This window comes from Oryx dammah, unplaced genomic scaffold, assembly GCF_014754425.2.
Source record: "Oryx dammah isolate SB20612 unplaced genomic scaffold, SCBI_Odam_1.1 HiC_scaffold_16, whole genome shotgun sequence".
NCBI classification, from domain to species: domain Eukaryota; kingdom Metazoa; phylum Chordata; class Mammalia; order Artiodactyla; family Bovidae; genus Oryx; species Oryx dammah.
In genome coordinates, this window is record NW_024070200.1 from 37,195,174 (window position 1) to 37,217,984 (window position 22,811).

The 22,811-nt window shown below is 36.7% G+C and overlaps 1 protein-coding gene across 3 annotated transcripts in view; it reads left to right on the forward strand.

Annotated features, from left to right (window-relative positions):
- SCAPER (S-phase cyclin A associated protein in the ER) overlaps window positions 1–22,811 on the forward strand; it is a 389,138-nt gene that overhangs the window by 24,447 nt on the left and 341,880 nt on the right. For all 3 annotated transcript variants that reach the window (XM_040257316.1, XM_040257318.1, XM_040257317.1), the window contains exons 3-4: window positions 10,705–10,822; window positions 16,966–17,036. In XM_040257316.1, the coding sequence (XP_040113250.1) occupies window positions 10,705–10,822; window positions 16,966–17,036 (189 nt within the window). The remainder of the gene's footprint in view (window positions 1–10,704; window positions 10,823–16,965; window positions 17,037–22,811) is intronic.

Consider the following 22,811-nt stretch of genomic DNA (forward strand, 5'->3'; position numbering starts at 1 on the left):
AAAATCATTAGGTGAAAGATTGATAGAGAAATGTTTAGATTTCAAGTTTCCTGGTACTACAACATTGCTATCTTGTGGTCATTTTAGTTCTGAGAAACCCACTATTTTATGAAGTGCACTGTCTCTCAAATCTAATCCCTTTAATCTCTTCATCACTTCCACTATATAATCATAAGGGATATGAGTTAGGTCATACCTGAATGGCCTAGTGATTTTCCCTACTTTCTTCACTTTAAGTCTGAATTTTACAATAAGGAGCTCATGATCTGAGCCATAGCTAGCCCCAGGTCTTGACTTTGCTGACTGTATAGAGCTTCTCCATCTTTGGCTGCATAGAATATAATCAATCTTTTTGTTATTGACCATTTGGGGTCCATGTGGGGAGTCATTTCTTGTATTGTTGGAAGAGGGTGTTTGCTCTGACCAATGTGTTCTCTTGGCATAACTCTGTTAGCCTTTGCCCTTCTTTGTTTTGTACTCCAAGGCCAAACTTGCCTGTTACTCCAGGTATCTCTCAACTTCCTACTTTAGCATTCCAATCCCCTCTGATGAAAAGGATGTCTTTTTTTTTGGTGTTAGTTCTAAAAGGTCTTGTAGGTCTTCATAGAACCACATGGTACCCCAATAAAAACTGAACTATTAGAAAAGATGTAGGCAGTAAATGCTGGGGAGGAAGCCAATAAATGTACATTGTAGGGTGGCAGAACATGCTAAATAGAAGAGAAAATCTTATATAAATGCCCTGAATTAGGAGGGAGCTTGGTGGCTATAGGGAACTGATTAAATGTCAGTGGAGTTGGAGCATGGCAAACAGGAAGAGTAATGGAAGATGAGGCTAGAGAGGTAAATAGAGGCTGGTTTGTGCTTTTAGATAATGCAGATTTAAGTGGTTGTATATTAATTTAACTTTCTGTCAGCAGTGCAATCAGTTGCCCAACTCCTTGCCATTACATGGTATTGTCATTTATTTAAAAATGTTTTAATATTTTCAGTGCTTACTTTTGAGTACCTTCTTATGTGATAGTTGGTTATTTATATGTCTTTTGTGAGTGCCTATTCAATTTTCATTTTCTTGTTGGGTTATCTTTCTTTTTCTGATTGGTTTAAGGATTTCTTTATTCTGGGTATAAGACCTTTGTTACTTTTACACATATATCTTCTTTGTGGCTTGCTTTTTCATTCTTTTAATGATGTCTTTTTAATCTAAGAATGTGTTCTTAATTCCAGTGAAGTTCAATTCATCATTTTTTTTCCTGTATGATTAGTGCTTTTTTGTATCCTGATTAAGACTTTTTTCTACACCTGAAGATCATGAAAATATCATCCTTTATTATCATTATTTTTAGGACCTTTTATTTTCCTGTCATTTCAGATTTGAGAAAGGTTGCAAGAGGAGTACAGATAATTCTCGGATATTCTTTCACTAACTTTACCAATTGCTAATTTTGTCTCTTTTCCTTTCTCATATTCTCTCTTTTATTTTATATGTGTGTGTGTCTATAAAACATACATACATACACACACATATAAAATCACATATAGGGAATTCCCTGGTGGTCCTGTGCTTAGGACTCTGTGCTTCCACTGTAAGGGGCCTAGGTTCCATCCCTGCTTGGGCAACTAGGATCCCACATGCTGCATGGTATGGCCAAAAAGAAAAACACCTATACAGACAAAAGACATATACATATATAGCTACACATGTGTACATTTGTAGACACATCCCTGCATCAGGCAGATCTCCTGGAGAGGGGAATGGCTTCCCATTCTAGTACTCTTGTCTGGAGAATTCCATTGATAGAGGAGCTTGATGGGCTACAGCCTGTGGGGTTGCAAAGAGTCAGACATAACTGAGCGACTAACTCTTTCACTTTTTCATAAATACATGCATATTACTCTTCCATGAACCACTTAAGAATATTTTGATCTTCAGGAGACAGCAGTGAGCAGTGGTGTGAAGAGATCTTAGTTCCCTGCCCAGGAATTAAACCTGGGTAGCCTGGGTGAGCGATTTTACTTTCACTTTTCACTTTCATGCATTGGAGAAGGAAATGGCAACCCACTCCAGTGTTCTTGCCTGGAGAAACCCAGGGATGGTGGAGCCTGGTGGGCTGCTGTCTGTGGGGTCGCACAGAGTCAGACACGACTGAAGTGACTTAGCAGCAGCAGCAGCAGCCTGAGCGAACTCAATGGACATGAGTTTGAGCAAACTCTGGGACATAATGGCGGACAGGGAAGCCTAGCATGCTGCAATACATGGGGTCATAGAGAGTCGGCTATGACTTAGTAACTGAACAATAACAACAGCCTGGGTGAAAACCAGGAATCGTATCTACTAGACCACCTGTAGGGCTAGCGGCTAGAAGCAAAGTTGCTTTGGCTCTTGCACCCGTTGAAAAATGATTTTCTCAAGAAGGTAAAAGCTATAAAAATAGGTACAGAGTTTATTATTAGAGATGTAGCACAGCAAATGGGAGGGCACACAGAGAAACAGTTTATTTCAGATGGAAGCAAGGCAGAGGCACACACCCAGAGAGAAAGGATGTGGGTGTCCTGCCTGTGAGGAGGAGCTCACTGAGGGGTGAGTCAAATCACTTACCCAAGGCAGTTCTTTCAGGTCTGTTTTGAAGAATGTCACTTGATTTGGGTCGTATTTTCTTCTTATAGACTCAGATTTTGTGTTTTTGGCAGAATATCACACGAATGGTGTTGTATCCTTCTCAGTATATCACATCAGGAAGCATATGATGTCAGTTTGTCCTACTATTGGTCATGTGGACTCTGATCACTTGGTTAATATAGGGTGTTGTCAGGTTTTTCTCTTTGAAGTTTGTTTTGTCTTTTGAAGTGAAAGTGAAGTCGCTCAGTCATGTCTGACTCTTTGCGACCCCATGGACTGTAGCCTATCAGGTTGCTCTGTCCATGGGATTTTCCAAGCAAGAGTGCTGGAGTGGATTGCCATTTCCTTCTCCAGGGGTTCTTCCAGACCCAGGAATTGAACCCAGGTCTCCCGCATTGCAGGCAGATGCTTTACCATCTGAGCCAAGTAGTATGTTATTTGCTGAGAGAGACTTTGAGGTCTTGTAAATATCCTGCAACTCATCAAACCATCTACCCACTAGTTTTAGCATTCACTGATGATAATAATTATTAATTATCTACATGCCTATCTATCTGTCTGCCTGTCTTTCAGGCTTCTTGGATTTTTTATTTTATTTAATATTACATTCTATACTACCATTTATTTTGATGCTCACATTGTCCTTGACTTAGCTGGTAGAAGTTCTTTCACACCGGCTCTTGTATCTTTTCATATGCTTCTATTATTCTTTGGGTCCTTCTATACTTTCTAGTCTAACAAGCTATTCTAGATTCACCTTATAATTTCCCTCTCATTCTTTTTCTCACCTTATTACATGGACTAGGGACTGCAGTATCATGATGATGGAAGTGGTGATTGTAGGCATCCTGTCTCTTTCAAGATTGTATCATTTAATATGATATTTGCTGAAGTTTGTGAAGAATTTTTATCATAGGTGGGTATCCAGGTTTATCACATGCTTTTTTCATCTGTTGAAAAGAATATCAAACTCTTCTTCTTTATTTAGTTAATATGATGAATTACATTCATTGATTAACAAATGTTAAATCAGCCTTGCTTCCTGAAATAAAATCAACTTGGTTGTGATGTTTTCACTGGATTCAGTTTGCAGATGTGTGTGTGTGTGTGTGTGTGTGTGTGTGTGTAGGTATATGTAATGTATAAGTTCACATTGTTACTTTTGAAGGAGTTTGAACTGCTTATTTACTTTTCTTGTCCTCTAAGGTTCTAATATTCAGGGTCATGAGTCACTCTGTGACTTGAGATTTGAGCCTTCATTTTTTTCTTTGGAAGAATTTAGTATAATTTCTCCTTCAGTGATTAAGGGAATTCACCAGTGAAACTCATTTAAGCCTGGATTTTCTTTTATGGAATTTCTTCAGTATTTAAAAATTTTAAATTTCTTTAGTAAATACTCAGATTTTTCCATTTCCTTTTATGCCAAAGAAAGAAAGAAAGATAGCACTAAGTCGTGTCCAACTCTTGAGATCCCATGAACTGCAGCCCACCAGGCTCCTTTGTCCATGGGATTCTCCAGGCAAGAATACTGGAGTGGGTTGCCATTGCCTTCTCCAGGGGATCTTCCCAACCCAGGAATTGAACCCAGAGCTCCCTCATTGAAGGCAGATGCTTTACCGACGGAGCTACACAGGAAGCCCCAAGATTTTATGCCAAGATTTGGTTAAATTGTGTTTTTCAAGGGATTTGTGCATTTTATAAAAATTTTCAAATTCATATTTTATTTATAACATTCTTTTATCTTTCTGATGTCTAGAGGCTCTAGAATCTTAGTGATGTTCCTTTTTGTTTTTGGTATTGATAATTGTTGGCTTCTTTCTTCTCTTTGCTTCATCAGTCTTGCTAAGAGGTATACGCATTTCTTGGTAAACATTCTAAACACTTGCTTTCTTAGGTAATATACTGTAAGAGTCAAACTTAAAAACTTTACCTCAAGACTGATGTGTATACTTTTTATTGAAACATTTAGTATTTGAACATTCCTCTGTAAAATCTCCTTATGGCACTAGGTGGCACACTGTGACTTTGGATGAAAATACATATATTTTGTTTAAATCTCTTGGAAGAAAAGAACCTATATGAAAATACTGTTTGAAATAGACATCTGGAATATTATGGAGTATCTTGGACTCATTTATTGCATTTCAAACTGTGATGCTTAAATTAAAAAGTTTACAATTATATTAAGTTACTACTGAGATTTTAAAAATAAAAGTAGGATTACTAAAATTGATAAAAATATATGAGTTTTTACTGAAAAGAGTTCATTCAGCTTATGTTGCAGAAGGCAGCTGTCCTTTAAGCTAAAAAATGGTTTTCAATCATGTGTTGTAGTAAGATGAGTGTTATAACGTTTTTCTTTATAAAGTATTGGAATTAAGAATGATGACAGTCCTGAGCTGGTGAGTTTTTCTTCGAATGTGTGTATGTGTACTAAGTATAAAAGAACTAACCTCATAATGTGTAGTAGAACTGAAATGTTTATAGAATAAGAAAATACTAAATTTCAAGTTTTCTGGTACTAAACGTTGCTGTCTTGTGGTCATTTTAGTTCTGAGGAACTCACTATTTTATGAAGAATCTTCAGTTATAAAAAATATGATAGTAAATTTTATGATCTGATATATATCTATGCATATTTACCTATACAATTTTCTTTGACTGCATAAGAGAATTATCTGAAAAAGAGATGAAAAGTAGGTGACCTACTGACATATAGTCATCTGGCCTTAAAAGAATAGTGATACTTCTTGGTTAAAACAATGCTTAGATAATCTAAATGATAAATGCCAACCTAAGTTATATAAAGCTAATAATCATTGGGAGATGTCTTTAAGCAAAAGGAAGCGATTTTATGATATTACATTGATTGGAAAATATGGGAATAGAAAAGCGATGATTCAAGTGTTTTGCACAGAATGGAGCTGGAACATTGTTCACGAACTAATGAGTTTCAGTGAAAGCTTATGAGTCATATAAGTAGATGTCATGTGTATATCCAGGGTAAGGTCAGAGTAATGAAGAAATGTGGCTACAGGTGTTTATTTTAAAAATATCAAAAGTTAACTTCTGGAGAGGAAAATTTGGGTTAACTTTATAATACAGTGTTAGAGTGGAGAGAATAGTCTTTGTTTTCCTAATAGTTTGAGCTAGTTGTTTTATTTATGTATTCTGAAATTCAGTTCCTGTTACTCACAGATTTGTCTTCTTTGATTATTCCCTTTTTCCCTATATATGCAGTTTCACTTTTTGTGGATCATCACCATCAGCATAAAAATACGCTGGCACTCATTTAAAAAACCTTCTCAGTTCATTTCTGCTTTCTTCTTTCTTGTTTCACCTTTATTACAATACTCAAAGTTTTTTTTTTTTTTAATACTTACTGTCTCCATTTTCTTCCTCAACATTCTCTTGAACTCTCAAGTCGAGTTTTTGACCCTACTATTCTACCGAACAGATAGTAATAAGTGACTGATTGATTTATTATAGATTATTTATTTTATCACTGTCTGGACAATGCAGAGCTGCCCACCTTATTGTGCTGTTGCTTCTTTAAAGGTGAACTCCCCCCCCAACCCCGTATGCTTTTAAAATTTTCCCTGTGTTTCCGGTTATCATCAGCTTTCCTGTGCTCAGTCTCAGCATGGTTTTCTTTGTATTTGTATTTGTTTTGCTTAGAGTTTGTAGAGCTCCTGAAATAATTGAGCTTATATCTCTTGTCAGCTTTATACTGTCAAAAGCATTAGTGGAACAGTTGGTGAAATTTAAATAATTACTGTAATTTAGATAATTTGGATCAATGATAATTTTCTGATTTGATAGTCATAGTATAGTTATATGAGGGAGTATCTTTTAGATATATGAAATACACATTGAAGTACTTAAGGGCAAAAGGTATCATGATTATAGCTTATTCTCAAATGTAAATTATTATAGAAGTTGCTTGTGAGCCCCTGCCCTAGCATATAGTGACTTTTTTCTTCTCTCAAAGGCATTTCTGTCGTTCAGTTGCTCAACTGTGTCCGACTCTTTGCAATCCAATGGACTGAAGCGCACCAGGCTTCCCTATCCTTCACCATCTCCTAGAGATTGCTCAAACTCATGTCCATTGAGTCGGTGATGCCATCCAGCCATCTCATCCTCTGTCGTCCCCTTCTCCTCTTGCCTTTGATCTTTCCCAGTCTCAGGGTCTTTTCCAACAAGTTGGCTCTTAGCATCAGGTGACCAAAGTATTAGACTTCAGCTTCAGCATCAGACCTTCCAATGAATATTCAGGGTTGATTTCTTTTAGGATTGACTGGTTTGATTTCCTTGCAGTTCAAGGGACTCTCAAGAGTCTTCTCCAACATCACAATTCAGAAGCATCAATTCTTTGATGTTCAGCCTTCTTTCAGGTCCAAATCTTACATCCATACATAACTACTGGAAAAACAGTAGCTTTGACTATACGGACTTTTGTTGGCAAAGTGATGTCTCTGCTTTTTAACATGCTGCCTAGGTTGTCATACCTTGTCTTCCAAGGAGCAAGCATCTTTTAATTTCCTGGCTGCAGTCACCGTCTGCAGTGATTTTAGAGCCCAAGAAAATAAAGTCTGTCACTGTTTCCCTTGTTACCCCATCTAGTTGCGATGAAGTGATGGGACCGGATACCATGACCTTAGTTTTTTGAATGTTGAGTTTTAAGCCAGTTTTTTCACTGTCCTCTTTCACTTTCATCAAGAGGCGCTTTATTCCTCTTGGTTTCTGCCATAATGGTGCTGTTATCTGCATATCTGAGATTGTTGATATTTCTCCTGGCAGTCTTAATTCTGGCTTGTGCTTCATCCAGCCTGGCATTTTGCATGTTGTACTCTGCGTGTAAGTTAAATAAGCAGGGTGACAATGTAAACCTTGATGTATTCCTTTCCCAATTTTCAAAGTCATACTTCTCATTAATAAGTTCCTTTGTTTGAGAATAGTTTGTTGTATTTCTTTCATGTATTTCCCAAATAAGCAAGCAATTAAAAGCAACCAGTAGCTGAGGAGAACGCAAAACACAAAGAGTAATGTAAGTGTGTAATGTAACCACACTGAAAGGGTGAAGATGAGAAGAACCAATTTAAGTAATTAAGGAAAATAACAATTTAATGAAGGAAACAACTAATTTAAGTAATTAAGGAAAATACAAAATCCAGTACTTTGGATCCTGTAAGGCTAAAGATAAACCTGTATAGAAATATAATCTTGCTAATAAATGAGTTTCTCACAGATATGGGTTAGCAGTTATGAAACATTTTTTTATTATTATATTTTGACTGTACAGCAGAGCTTAGTTCCTTGACCAGGGATTAAACCCAGGCTTTTGACAGTGAAGGGTATTCCCTGGTATCTCAATTGGTAAAAAAGTCTGCCTGCAGTGCAGGAGATCTGGATTCAATCTCTGGGTTGGGAAGATCCTCTAGAGAAGTAAACGGCTACCCACTCCAGTGTTTTGGCCTGGAAAATCCCATGGTCAGAGGAGCATGACAGGCTACAGTCCATGAGGTTGCAAGACATGACTTAGTGACTAAACCACCCACCTCGGCAGTGAAAGCACAGAGTTCTTACCACTGGACTGGACTTCCAGGGAATCCCCCTCCCCGGCCTTTTTCTAAAACTATATATATATGTATGTTAGAACTGAACAGATAAGTAAATATATTTTAGATGATAAGAGCTGGGTTTCTTACTAATGGAGAAATAAATTACAAATAAGGAAGGAGGAAGGCTAAAATGAACTTGTGGTGTAGGATTGAAATGAGAGGTTCAATATCTTTCACTTTCAATATCTGTATACAGATAAATACAGAAATACAGATTTGTATATTGTGGATTAGTGTGCATATATATAGTTCCTGTTATCTGTCCTGATTCTGTGGGTTGACTAGGTGGTTTTTCTGCCTGGGGGTGCCTGGGGTGCCGGGATGCTGCAGTCATCTGGGGCTTGACTGGGCTGGAATGTCCAGGATGGCTCAGTGGATGTTGTCTGTCAGCTGGGAGTTCAGCTGGGGCTGTCAGCCAGAGTGCCGCCCTTATGTGGTATCTCTCCTGGTAACGTTGGCTTCTCATAGCTTGATGACTGGATTTCTAGAGTGATCCCAAGAGGGAGCATTCCAAGAGACCCAGGTAGAGACTGTGAAGCTTCTTATGACCTATTTTCAGAAATTAGCTGTGTCACTTCCACCTCATTTTATAGGTCAAAAAAGCAGGTCACAGAGCCAGGTTATAGGGGAGGGGATTATACAAAGATAGGAACATCAGGAGGAGTAGTGTGTTGAGGGGAAGTGGGGCGTCTCTGGAGACTAGATACCGTACAGGTTAATCCATATGTTACCTTTTGCTCTTATGGGCTTGGTCCTCTAATTTGGACTGTTACTTCTTTGAAGACAAGTATACTACCATATGGGCTTCCCTGGTAGCTCCGCTGGTAAAGAATCCACCTGCGGTGCAGGAGACCCCGGTTCGATTCCTGGGTTGGCACGATCCCCTGGAGAAGGAAAGAGCAACCCACTCCAGTATTCTTGTCTGGAGAAACCCCATGAACAGAGAATCTTGGCAGGCTACAGTCCATGGGGTTGCAAAGAGTAGGACACGACAGAGAGACTAATAACCACAGCACAGCATCAGTTCAGTTCAGTTCAGTTCAGTCACTCTGCTGACTCTTTGCGACCCCATGGACTGCAGCACACCAGGCCTCTCTGTCCATCACCAACTCCCAGAATGTACTCAAACTCATGTCCATTGTGTCAGTGATGCCATCCAGCCATTCTCATCCTCTGTCATCATACTACCATATATTTTTGTATTCTTCTCAGTGTCTTATACAGTGCTTTGCACATAGTAATTGCCCAGTAAATGTGTTGTTGCCTAAGGATTCCAAGGATGCTAAGAGTTTAGATTGGCAAGAACCAGAAGAGAAGACGAACACACCATTAATGTTGGACTAGGATTTTGGGCTGGACCCAGTAGGGAACTCTCTTCAGAAGGTGGTAGATTGCCCACACGGAGTTAGGGTTGGGCAAGGAGGCTGCATCCTTATGCTCATGGGCATGCTTTTGAGCTCTTTTATTTTCATAGATTCTTGGCTTAGACAAGTGGACTATTTTGATATAGTGTTCATTTGTGGGAAGGTAATTTGATTTTGGGGCTTTCCCTGTGGCTCAGCTGGTAAGAATCCGCCTGCAATGCAGGAGACCTGGGTTCAGTCCCTGGGTTGGGAAGATCCCCTGGAGAAGGGAAAGACTACCCACTCCGATATCCTGGCCTGGAGAATTTCATGGACTGTATAGTCCGTGAGGTTGCAAAGAGTCGGACATGACTGAGGAACAGTTTGATTTTGGGACTTGCTAATAGGACTTGGCTTCCATTTGCCCAGGGTCTCGGTGCGGCTGAACCTGTAGGCTAGTGCTGTTTCAGCTGTTTGGGACTAGAGAAGCAAGAACACACACACACACACACACGCGCACAACATTGTGTGCAGGAGGGCAGAGTTTTAAATTTTGCAACTTAAATTTATAAGTTTATAAGAATTATTTATGTTTATTATTTAATAATAATTTATTATTTATGTTTATGTTTAGATTCTCAATAACTTAGAGATAAAATTATGCAGTGGAAATTTACAACTAAGTGAAGATTTAGTTTAGCATTATCCATAGGGAAAAAATAGACATCTTGAAAAACATTTTATGTTGTGGAGAGCTTTCAAAGGAAATATGTAGCATGTTTATAAAAACTATGTCTTAACCTGTTGATACATAATGAGGAGTGGTGCTGAAATGGATACACAGCAGTGTTTGTGCTCCTTAGGACACTTTTTAAAATCTTAGGTTGAATTTATTCTTAAAATGATTTATTTTTAATGTTGTAAAATTCGGTCTTGTAAAATTTTAGAACTGAAAAAGATCTGTGCCTTACTCTTATTTCTGTTTAAGCACCTTTCCAATCCCAAATTAGTTTTAACTGTTTTCTTTCTGAGAAAAGAAGAGTAATGATGAATTTGTTTGCCAATTATATTTTGTATGTTGACTAACAGACTAATGCCATGTTCTCTTATCTGTGCATAGGCTTCATTCCAGCGCTCTAATAGTCATGACAAAGTAAGGAGAATAGTTGCAGAGGAGGGTCGTACAGCAAGAAACCTAATAGCTTGGAGTGTTCCACTAGAAAGCAAAGATGATGATGGTATGTATTTTTAAAAGTTTCATTTTTGTTGTAAATTAGAAGATATATTTAGTGTTGAACAGTAGGCGGACTGAAAACTGTGTATGTATGAAATCAGAAATAATTTTTAACTGCTTTTTAAATCTTACCTAATATGCAAATGTAAATGACATAGTTTCAGTTTCATACAAGGATGAAATTGGGTGTGTGGTTATGACTGGCAGATGGATTTTCTTTAAAAATATTCATTTATTTCTTTGGCTGCGCTGGGTCTTAGTTATGGCACACAGGATCTTAACTGCATCACGAGAGATGTTGCAGCGCGCGAGCTCCAGAGCATGTAGACTCAGTAATTGTGGCACATAGGCTTGGTTGCTCTGCAGCATATGGGATCTTGTAAGACTTCTCAGACCAGGGATGGAACCTGCATCCTCTGCGTTGCAAGGTGGATTCTTTACCACTGCACCACCAGCGAAGTCCCGCAGATTAGTTTTTTTTAAAGTTATAGGAGATTTAGATTTTTTTTTATTAAATCCTTCTTATAATATAGGTTTAAAAAATTCATTGTATTTACTGTGATTAGATACAATTTGATATAATGGCTTAGAAAATAAAACACATTTCTTTTAGTTCTCATTATTATTTGAACTAGAAAAAGTGTCTTCTCTCTTCAGTTAGTTGAGTTCAATGTCTAGCAGTGTGAGCTTCGCCTAGGTCCTAGAGATCTAGAAGATTGAATAGGGGAAGCAGGAAACAGGATGTTGGAGTGTGCCAAAGTAGACCTCACTGTGAAATTTTCTGAAGGCTTGTAGGGTAGGCAGTACTGCAGCCTTGGAGTTGTATGATTTTTTTTCCTGGTTAGATTAGTTATGTATTTTAGGAGGGAAACCCTGGGAGATGGTGAAGGACAGAGAAACCTGGAGTGGTGCAGTCCGTGGGGTTGCAAAGAGTCGGACACAACTGAGCAACTGAACAATAACAACTACAAAAATTGCATTGTGTTCTTTCCATTGCCTCATAGGAGCACATGATGGTGGTTTATCTTGTTGCTAGTGATGTCAGCTTTAGTCACTTGGTTAAGGTTGTTTTGCCCAAGTTTCTCTGCTGTTAAGTAACAAATTATTTCTTTTGTAGTTAGTAATTTGTGGTCAGATAGTTTTAGAATATGTAAATACCCTGTTTCTCTTGAGATAGTCTACCCACTGCTTTTAGCTTCCTTTGATGATTCTAAATTTAAGAAGTGCTGCTCTGGTGGTTACAAAGTGGTGATGTGCTGGTCCCATTGTTCCTTTCCTGTCTGTTAGTTGACATTCTAGTGTAAGGAAAAGCTTTCCTTATCCCCCTTTGTATTTAAAAAGCATTTTTATGTATTTTAGAAAGCTTTTATAGACTCATGGTTTCTTAGTTAATGAATTATAATCCGTCACTCTTATTTTGAGGGTTAAATTTTTTCCAGATTTGTCTAGTTGAAGATCTGTTAAGCTGGCTCATTTCTACTTGCAGTATTCTTACTCTCTGAAAATATCCTTACACAGTGGGATGTTTCAAGCTATACAGGAATTCACCTAAGTTTATATTCTTTTATTTATGTTTGAATTTTTTACACTTTAGTTTTACTTAAATTTTCTTTAAAATCTTATTTTTAAATTTATTTTATCTTTTTTACATTTATAACTTTGATCCATTTGCAGTTTATTCTTATATATATGGGTCTAATTTTATCTTTTTCAATATGGGTAACAAGTTGTCCCAGGATCACTTACTATAAAGTCTGTCTTTGCTCTAGTTACTTGAGATGCCACCTTTATTGTAAGCTGAATTTTCATGTGTACTTACATTCTTTTCTACTAGTTTATCTAATTCATGTGTGAGTGCCACACTATTTTAATTATATAGGCATTATGGTATTTTAAAATATCTGCTTGGACCAGTCCTTCCTTAGTAGCTTCTCATTGTCAGTCTTCCTAGATATTTTAGAGAGTGGTTATTTTGAATCACAAAAACTATTAAATAGAAGGGAAGTTAAATTTTTCTTTTTAAATTTAGCTCCGTACTAGCTAAAGTCTTCCTGTGGACCTTACTATTGCTTCATTTCTTTGATTGAAAAATATGGCAACGTTATTTAGTACAAAAGTAGCGTGAATCCTAAACATATGTTATGGTTGCTCTGTGTTATAATTTCATGAAGTTTTATTTTCTCAAAGTAATCCGAAGGTGTTATTTATTAAAATTGCTTCTACTCAAAAAAATAAAAGGAAAGAGAATATAATAATGAATCAAATCCTATATCAGTATATCTGTGTATATCCTGATACTGCATGTAAGTATATAAAAAATTGGCCAGTACAATTTTAAAGCTTCGTATAAGGTTACTGCAAAATAACGAAAATAAGAGCATAGAGAACTAGAACTTTCTGAATATCTATAATAATGACAAAGGAAGAATGTTAATATAACTTTTAATAAGGGTTATTTTATATTGTTAAAATGTTGCCACTTACAGCATAATCTTTATTCTTGCTTTTTAAAAAATAGCTCGTTCTTTTATGGCTATATGCAGATATTTCTGAGGCTAATAATTCAATTTTTAAAAGTTTTCTTCTGTTCTTTGTTTTATTCCTGTTTCCTTTGGTACTTGTTTTAAGCTGATTATTCTAATGGATATTCTAAAAAGCCTTCTGGTACATTCTTCTCTATGATGAAAGGATGAATAAACAGCTGTGTAGGGGAGTAAAGAGTTCTCTGCCTCTAACCCTGGTAGAATAGTGAGACGGGCCCACTGATGTGCAGATAAATTGTTTGTAGGTGTTATGGCTCACTTCATTCTTACTGTTTCAACTGTTCTGGTTCAAAATTATTTTGAAGAAAGGAAAGTTATTCTGTTGTACATTACAGAATTTTACTCCTGTTTTGGAATAACTCTTGAGAATAGAATGATTATAAAACAGTAGTATCTTTCTTAAAAAGAGCAAGTGAGAAAGCTCTAACTGCAGAAATACAAAAGAACCGAGTATCTCCCTTTTCAAAATGAAACTATATTTCATAAATCAGATAAATTAAAACAAAATACTGAGTTTTTATTTTTTAATTTATTTTTAAATGAAACAAAGATGAATATTTTTAATGATAAAAGGTACAATCCACAAAGAAGATAGATGTCATAAACCAGCAGAAACTAGATACATAAAGCAAAAATCAGAAGAAATATAAGGGAAAAGATATATATAATCATAGTGAGACATATTAACATTTCTCTGAGAATATTTTATCAAATACAAAAAAATAAGAATAGGAGCATCTTAAATGACGTCATTAATACTTTATAATAGATTTCTATTTGTATTAATTTATATTAATCTTATATCCTCTACAAATATTTTTAAAATTTAGTATCTCATTCATTGTAGTTAGATGTCCATAGAACATTTAGAAAAACTGACCAAAAGGTAAATATTACTAAATTTCAAAAAGTAGAATTCTTTTTCTGTGTGTGATTCAGTTATACATATACACATGTTATTTCTGAAATTATTTTCCATTATAAGTTACAAGATACAGAATATAGTTCCCTGTGAAAGTGAAAGTCGCTGAGTCATGTCCAACTCTTCGTAACCCCATGGACTGTAGCCCCACCAGGCTCCTCTGTCCATGGAATTCTCCAGGCAAGAATACTGAAGTGGGTTGCCATTTCCTTCTCCAGGGTAACTTCCCGACCCAGGGATCGAACTCAGGTCTCCAGATTGTTTACTGTCTGAGCCACCAGGGAAGCCCTGTGCTATGTAGTAAACCTTTGTTGCTTGTTGCATATCTAATTTTTACATTAGAACTCTAGCATCCTATTTATACTAAGTCAAACAAGTGATGAAGGTGAAAAAGGAGAGTGAAAAAGCTTAAAACTCAGCTTTCAAAAAACTAAGTTAATGGCATCTGGTCCCCTCACTTCATGGCAAATAGATTGAGAAACATTGGAAACAATGACAGACTTTATTTTCTTGGGCTTCACAGATCACTGCGGATGGTGACTGCAGCCATGAAATTAAAAGACGCTTCCTCTTTGAAAGAAAGTCTATGACAAACCTAGACAGCATATTAAAAAGCAGAGACATCATTTTGCCAGCAAAGGTCCGTCTAGTCAAGGCTGTGGTTTTCCTAGTAGCCATGTACAGATGTGAGAGTTGGACCATAAAGAAGGCTGAGGGCTGAAGAATTGATGTTTTCCAACTGTGATGTTGGAGAAGACTCTTGAGAATACCTTGAATTGCAAGGAGATCAAACTAGTCAATCCTAAAGGAAGTCAGTCCTGAATATTCATTGGAAGGACTGATGCTGAAGCTCTAATACTTGGCCACCTGATGTGAAGAGCTGATTTGTTAAAGAAGACCCTGATGCTGGGAAAGATTGAAGGCAGCAGGAGAAGAGGACAACAAGGTTCAGATGGTTGGATGACCTCACTGACTCAATGGACATGAGTTTACCGCAAACTCCGGGAGATGCTGAAGGACAGGGAAGCCTGGTGTGCTGCAGTCCATGGGGTCACAAAGAGTCGGACATGACTGAGCAACCGAACAGCAAAAGCAAGTGGAATCAAAATGTCACAAATTTTTTGTTAGGCAAAAATTCCTAAGTTTTATAAAATATATATTATGCATATTATTTATACAAGAGCTTTTCTACTACATTTGATAAAGGCTTCAGAAAGAACATGAAAAAAAAGAGATGGAGAAATTGGAAAACATAAACTAAATGAAATGGGAGCACTGAATATGAAATAGAAATTGAAACAAACTAGATAAAAATAAAAGATCCTCATATAGTCCAGTTGTTTAGAAACACATCTGGAGCTCTGGTGAAGGAAAAACAATGCCTGAGCATTTGTATTTTTCAAAAAATTCCAAGATAATCTGATATGCATCTGGCTTTTAAAAAGTGATTACAGGTTTTTCTATTAAATGGTAGTTTTGGTGATAAAGAATTCTATTATTTTTCCATTTACCAATCGTTATACAGTGGTAGTAAGTGAGTAATAATTACATAATCACAATAATGAAAGATATTTATCAGTTTTCAAAATCAATAGCCAGATAAAAAATAAAAGATAATTACAATTGCAAGCCATAATGGGAACATGATTAACCTAACAATATAAAATAATTACATACAATTTGCGAGGTCAAGCATAGTGACCAGGAAATACTGAGTTTTTAAATGGTAAAAAATTTATTCTTAATTTGATTGTCAAAATAAAATTTGAATTCAAAAAGTATTTTCAAAAGAGTTGTATGTAAGTTGAAGGGTATCACTCATTTGACTTTGTTTTTAAATTGTCAGACTATCTGATTTTTTCCTGTTCTAAGAAAGCCAGTCAATTAAAACAGTCTCTGGTACCTTGGAAATTTGTTTTTTATTATATCTGTAGTTCATGTTGGCCAGTTCAGTTTAGTCACTCAGTCATGTCTGTCTCTGTGACCCCATGGACTGCAGCTCACCAGGCCTCCCTGTCCATTGCCAGCTCCTGGAGTTTACTGAAACTTATGTCCATTGAGTCAGTGATGCCATCCAACCATCTCATCCTCCATCTTCCCCTTCTCCTCCCGCCTTCAATCTTTCCCAGCATCAGGATCTTTTCCAGTGAGTCGGTTCTTCGCATCAGGTGGCCAGAGTATTGGAGTTTCAGCTTCAACAGCAGTCCTTCCAATGAATACTCAGGACTGATCTCCTTTAGGATAGACTGGTTGGATCTCCTTGAAGTCCGAGGGGACTCTCAATAGTCTTCTCTAACACCACAGTTCAAAAGCATCAATTCTATGGTGCTTAGCTTTCTTTATAGTCCAACTCTCACATCCATACATGACTACTGGAAAAACCATAGCTTTGACTAGATGGACCTCTGTTGGCAAAGTAATCTCTGCTTTTTAATATGCTGTCTAGGTTGGTCATAACTGTCCTTCCAAGGAGTAAAGTGTCTTTTAATTTCATGGCTGCAGTTACCATCTGCAGTAGTTTTTGAGCCCCACAAAATAAAGTCTGCCACTGTTTCCACCATGTATAGATTAGTCTATGGTCTGTGGAAGGAGATTAGGTGTTAGCATGCCTGGAAGATTTGCATAGCTCAGTTTTATATTATCTATTTGTTGATCTATATATTTATCTATTTTTGCCTTAAGGAAAATCTAAATGTCAAACTGGTGGAAAATCAAAGAGGACAATTCAAGGCACTCATAAAACAGCAAAACAGGTACAGCATATATAACTTTATTTTTTTGTTTTTAATTTCAGTTATAAATCTACTTTTTCAGGATTTGGATATTATGTTTTATCTTCATTTAAAAATTTAATGTAACAATTTTATTTAACAAATTTGTATAGCATGTTATGTGTCTAACTTGTACTAAATACTTTACATAGATTAATTTGCTTCTTATAACAACCCTTTGATGTTATAGGCATTATTATTATCTTCATTTACAAATGAGGAAACTGAGGTAGAGAGAGTTTATGTAACTTACTAGTATGTAATGCAGCCAAGATTTGAACCTATTTCATCAGTGTCTACATTTTACACTCTTAACTCCTCTGTGGCACATTCCATATTTGTGAGTTCTTCTATGATCTATTTTCTCAGTATAATGATGCCTTTCAATTATAAGATAATCAAGATGTATTGAATCTAAAATTTTTCAAATTATTCTACTAGAATTTTAGAACACAAGCCTAACTTATTTTTAAAAATGTTTTTGCATATTTATAGTTAGCTTTGTAATCTATAGGTATTTTCTCTGACCTTTTCATACAGTTTTACTTTGATGTTATCAAATATACCAATATGTATTATGTAAACCAAAAACTATGTATAAGGAAAACGTGGACTTCTAATCAAGGTGGCATTGTGAGTGCATAAAATATTCTCCACTTCTTACACACAAGAGGCATAAATAATAAAATATATTTATTTAGTGTGTAATATTCCGCAGCTAATTTCCACAAGGTTTTTTTCTTTTTTTTTAATTTATTTTTAAATTTGCTCTGCCATATTGAGTTGGTTTCTGCCATACAGTATTTTTTTTTTTTTTAATTAAAGAGACAAAGGATTTTCAAAAATGAAATAAAAATCCCAGTGGATCAGGAGTAAAACAAACAAAAATATTCACAGGTAAATGGAGTTGGGGACATACACTTAATAGACAAGTCCTATGGGATAAGGAAGGCTGAAACACCCTGACTGTAGTGGGAAAACAGATCCAGACTCATGGTATAAAACTTCAGGTTTGTGCAGTGTTCTGCACTAAAGACAAAGAATACTACAATCTGCCTGGGGTTGTGGCCTGTGATAATTGATATCTGAAGCAATAAAAGAGAGTGGCCCTCTGGCTCGTGACTAAGTCTGCTATATTCTTGAAGGGTGAGAGCTTTAAGTCCCCAGTAAGAGACCTCTGACCGTGGGACCAAGGTGGGCCAGATGACAGTGACCATAAAACTAGTGCACATGTAGTGAGCGTGAGCAAAGTGAAAATTAAAGTAAACGAAACAAATGCAGAATAAGGTTGCAAAGTAAAAAAGCACAGGAGGAAAAAATATAAGATGTAAACAACAAATGAGAGATGAGGTAGTGAAAAACGGTCACTTTTTAACCATCTGTTTGTTTATTTATTTTTAGCTGAGCCAGGTCTTCATCGCTGTGTGGGCTTTTCTCTAGCTGTGGCCATTGGGGGCTACTCCAGTTGTGGTGTGTGGGCTTCTTACTGCAGCGGCTTCTCTTGTTTCAGAGCACAGGCTCTAGAGCACATGGGCTTCAGCAGTTTTGGGCTCTGGAGCATAGGCTAAGTATATAAGCTCATGTGGCACATGGATCTTGCCCCCACACAGGGATCGAACCCATGTCTCCTGCGTTGCCAGGTGGATTCTTTACTACTGAGCCATCAGGGAAGGCCCAAAAGGTCATTTTTTGAAAGAGGATTTTAAGGAGTTTAAATTCCTCAAAGGAAAGATGAAATAAAAAAAGGAAAATTCTGAAATAAAAGATGGATGTTAATTTTGAACATTTATAGATAAAAGTGAACATCTTAGAAATGAAAATGTCAGTGAAACTTTTTAAAACCTACAATTAGTAAAAATAAATGATATACTGGAAAAAGAGATGAAAGAGAATTTACGAATTGAAAGATATTACTTAAGAGGATTTAGAACATATCTCAGAGAACTGAAGAGATGGAAAATAGGAAAGAGAAATTGATTGAGAAATTCTAACATATGCCCTCTAGGACTTTTGAAATAGAGGATGAATAGTGGACATGCAATATTTGGAGAAAATACTGTTGACATTTTCCTTACTTTGAGTTCTCAAGAGGGTAACTGTAGAGCTGAGCAGGCTAAATAAAAATAGATTTATACTTAGATACATTGTAGAGAAGGGCTGTGGTAAAGAACCTGCCTACCAGCCCAGGATCCTCTGGAGGAGGAAATGGCAACCCACTCCTGTATACTTGCCTGGAGAATCTCATGGACAGAAAGAGTTGCACAGAGTCAAACATGACTGAGCAACTTAGCATGCATGCACATTCTAGAGAACCTGCAAAATGTTAGAGTTAAGGATACAACTGTAAACAAAACCACAGAGGAATAACAATAACTCTTGTTATGAACAAAAGAAGAGTGGAGCAATATCTGTAGTTATAAGGTGAACTAACTTTTAATCGAGAATTCTGTGCCCATTCAAATGATAATTCACATGCAAGAGTGAAATAAAACCATTTTTAGATGTACAAATGCTAAGGGTTTGCCACCTACAGATTGTTAACGAAAGGACTATTAAAGATATACTTCAGCAAAGAAGAAAAGGTAATCTGGAGGAGGGAGCTAGATAAAAAGATAGCTGTAAAGTATGTCAGTAAGTCTCATTAACTATTGATGTTTTAAAAAAACACTGACACAGTTAAATTTAGAAAGGTGGAGCTACAATCTTAAACAATATTAAGACATAGAAGATAGATTGTAGGAGTTTGGAGGGAAGTTAATGTGATAAAATCCTTGTCTTCTTTAAGGAGTCTTTGTTTAAGGCTGGCTACTAAAGGAAGAAAACAAGTGGGCACGATTTCCAAATAAACAGAGGAAAAGAGAAAGTGAATAAACCAAAGCTTACTCACTCCAGTATTCTTGGGCTTCCCTGGTGGCTCAGATGGTAAAGAATCTTTTTTCAATGCAGGAGACCTGGATTCGATCCCTGGGCTGGGAAGATCCCCTGGAGTAGGGAGTGGTTGCCGACTCCAGTATTCTTGCCTGGAGAATTCCATGGACTGTATAGTCATGGGGTTGCAAAGAGTCAGACACGACTGAGTGACTTTCCTTTTCAACTAAATAGAAGATAAGAGAAAGGAGAAAAAGAGGAAAAAGCATAGTAAGTGAAAAACATGAAAGATAGTGGTAGATATTAAATAGAAATATTTTAGCAAGCATAATACATATAAACTGATTAAATTCAGTTCCTGAAAGTCAAGGTGGTTGAATTAAACCTCTCATTTTAAATTGAACTATATACTGCTTAATTTAAGATTGCTGGGAGAAATATCAATAACCTCAGATATGCAGATGACACTGCCCTTATGGCCGAAAGCAAAGAGGAACTGAAGAGTCTGTTGAGGGTGAAAGAGGAGAGTGAAAAAGCTGGCTTCAAACTCAACATTCAAAATACTAATAAGATCATGGCACTTGGTCCCATCACTTCATGGCAACTAGATGGGGAAACAGTGGAGAAACAGTGACAGACTTTATTTTCTTGGGCTCCGCAGATCACTGCAGATGGTGACTGCAGCCAGGAAATTAAAAGACGCTTGCTCCTTGGAAGAAAAGCTATGACAAACCTAGACAGCATGTTAAAAAGCAGAGACATACTTTGCCGACAAAGGTCTGTATAGTTAAAGCTTTGGTTTTTCCAGTAGTTATGTATGGATGTGAGTTGGACCCTAAGGAAGGCTGAACACTGAAGAATTGATGCTTTTGAATTGTGATGTTGGAGAAGACTCTTGAGAGTCACTTGGACAGCAAGTAGATCAAAAGCAGTCAATCCTAAAGGAAGTCAACCCTGAGTATTCATTGGAAGGACTGATGCTGAATCTGAAGCCCAATACTTTGGCCATCTGATGTGAAGAGGAGAGTCATTAGAAAAGACCCTGATGCTGGGAAAGATTGAAGGCAGGAGGAGAAGGAGACGGCAGAGGACGAGATGATTGTATGTCATTACTGCCTCAATGGACATGAGTTTGAGCAAGCTTCAGGAGATGGTGAAGGACAGGGAAGCCTGGCATGCTGCAGTCCATGGGATCGCAAAGAGTCAGACATAACTGAGTGACTGAGCAACAGCAAGTATACTGCTTATAAGAGACACATTTAAAATGTCAAGGAAAGGTTTGAAACAAAGAGAAAAAAATCCAGGCAAAATACTTTATATTTTAGATGTACTCTAAAGCTAGAATAGTAGTATTCATATCAAACCAGGTGAAATTCAACATGAAAAGCATTGATAACAGAAAGAAGGAAATTATATAATGGTAAAATGAATAATCATGCAAGGAGTATAAAAGTACAAATCTTTTAGGTACTTAACAGCATAGACTTGAAATATTTAAAGCTCAGTTTAATAGAATTACAAGGGGGAACGGTGTATTCATGATCATAGTGGTAAATATTAATATCCTTTACTCAGAAATGGATAGATCAGAAAAAATGGCAAGAATATAGAATTAAGATACAGTTATGCTTGAGCTCATACAAATACATACATGTATGTGTATGTGTGTATACTCATTGGCACTCGGTGTACACAAAGCATATGCAAAAACTGATCACTTCCTAGGTTATAGAGAAGTCTCAGTAAATAGAAGTCAGACAAGAGTATAGAATCCAGACACAACCTGTTCTCTGATGGTAATGCAATTAAATCACAAATAAAATATGATTATTTTCACATAATATAAAAAAATAAATTATTGATGGGTTAAAGAACAAATGAGAAAATAAAAAATTTAAATTATCTGGAAGGATATATTTATGACATTGAGTTACAAGAAGCTTTCTTAGATAAGACAAGCATAATTGATGGGTATATTAAAATTTATATACTAAAAAGCTTAAGATGAGCCTGACTGGGAGAAGATACCATATATTAAGACTTTATAAAAGCTAAAATTCATCAGTAAAAGGACAACTAACCCAATAAAAAATGGGAGAAATTTGAATAGCCTGTAAACTTATGAAAAGATGCTCAGTTTCAGTAGTTGTCAGGGAAATATGTCTGCATTACTCATGAAATTCTACCACTTTGCCCTCTAGAAGTGAGTTTATCATCAGCAAAATTTTCTTTGTTCCTCTTTTCTCTGAACATCCCCTTTCCCTTCTTGCTCTAGCTAAATGCTGACTCACCTGTGGGGATTCTGCTTCCTCCACTTGTTTTAAGTAGTAGTTGTCTCCCTCCCACCTCACCCCCACAGCCCTCCTACCTCTGATCCTAGAGGTGGGTTGTGCTTCTTGCTTCTTCCTCACTGGTATTTTAGGCAGTCTTTCTCCCATCTCCTAAAACTCCTCAAGTTTGAAGCACGTGCCATCAAGCTATACCACCTGCTTCCCCTTCCCATTGCAGCACTTAAATAGAATTCCAGGTCACTTCTCCTTATTCCTTGAAGGTATAATTTTCAGGCTCAGTGTGTGCGATGTACCATTTGCTATCCTCTAAAATTCTTGCATTTCTTTCCTCCAGTGGTTTTGTCTTCTGCTCATTCCTATGGTCTTGCCTTGTTCTCACTAGCAGTGACTCTCCTTCTAGGATCTCAGTCTCAGCTATCCCTCTTCTATCTGTCATCTTTCTTTCTTCCTTTTTCTCTCTGATCATGTGACTCTAATAATTCTTTGCAGTCTATAGACTCCATGCAGTCTATAATTTACTGATCCTACCACCCTTTCATTATCCCTTATACTCCATATAAGGAGAACAATAGAATGGGAAAGACTAGAGCTCTCTTCA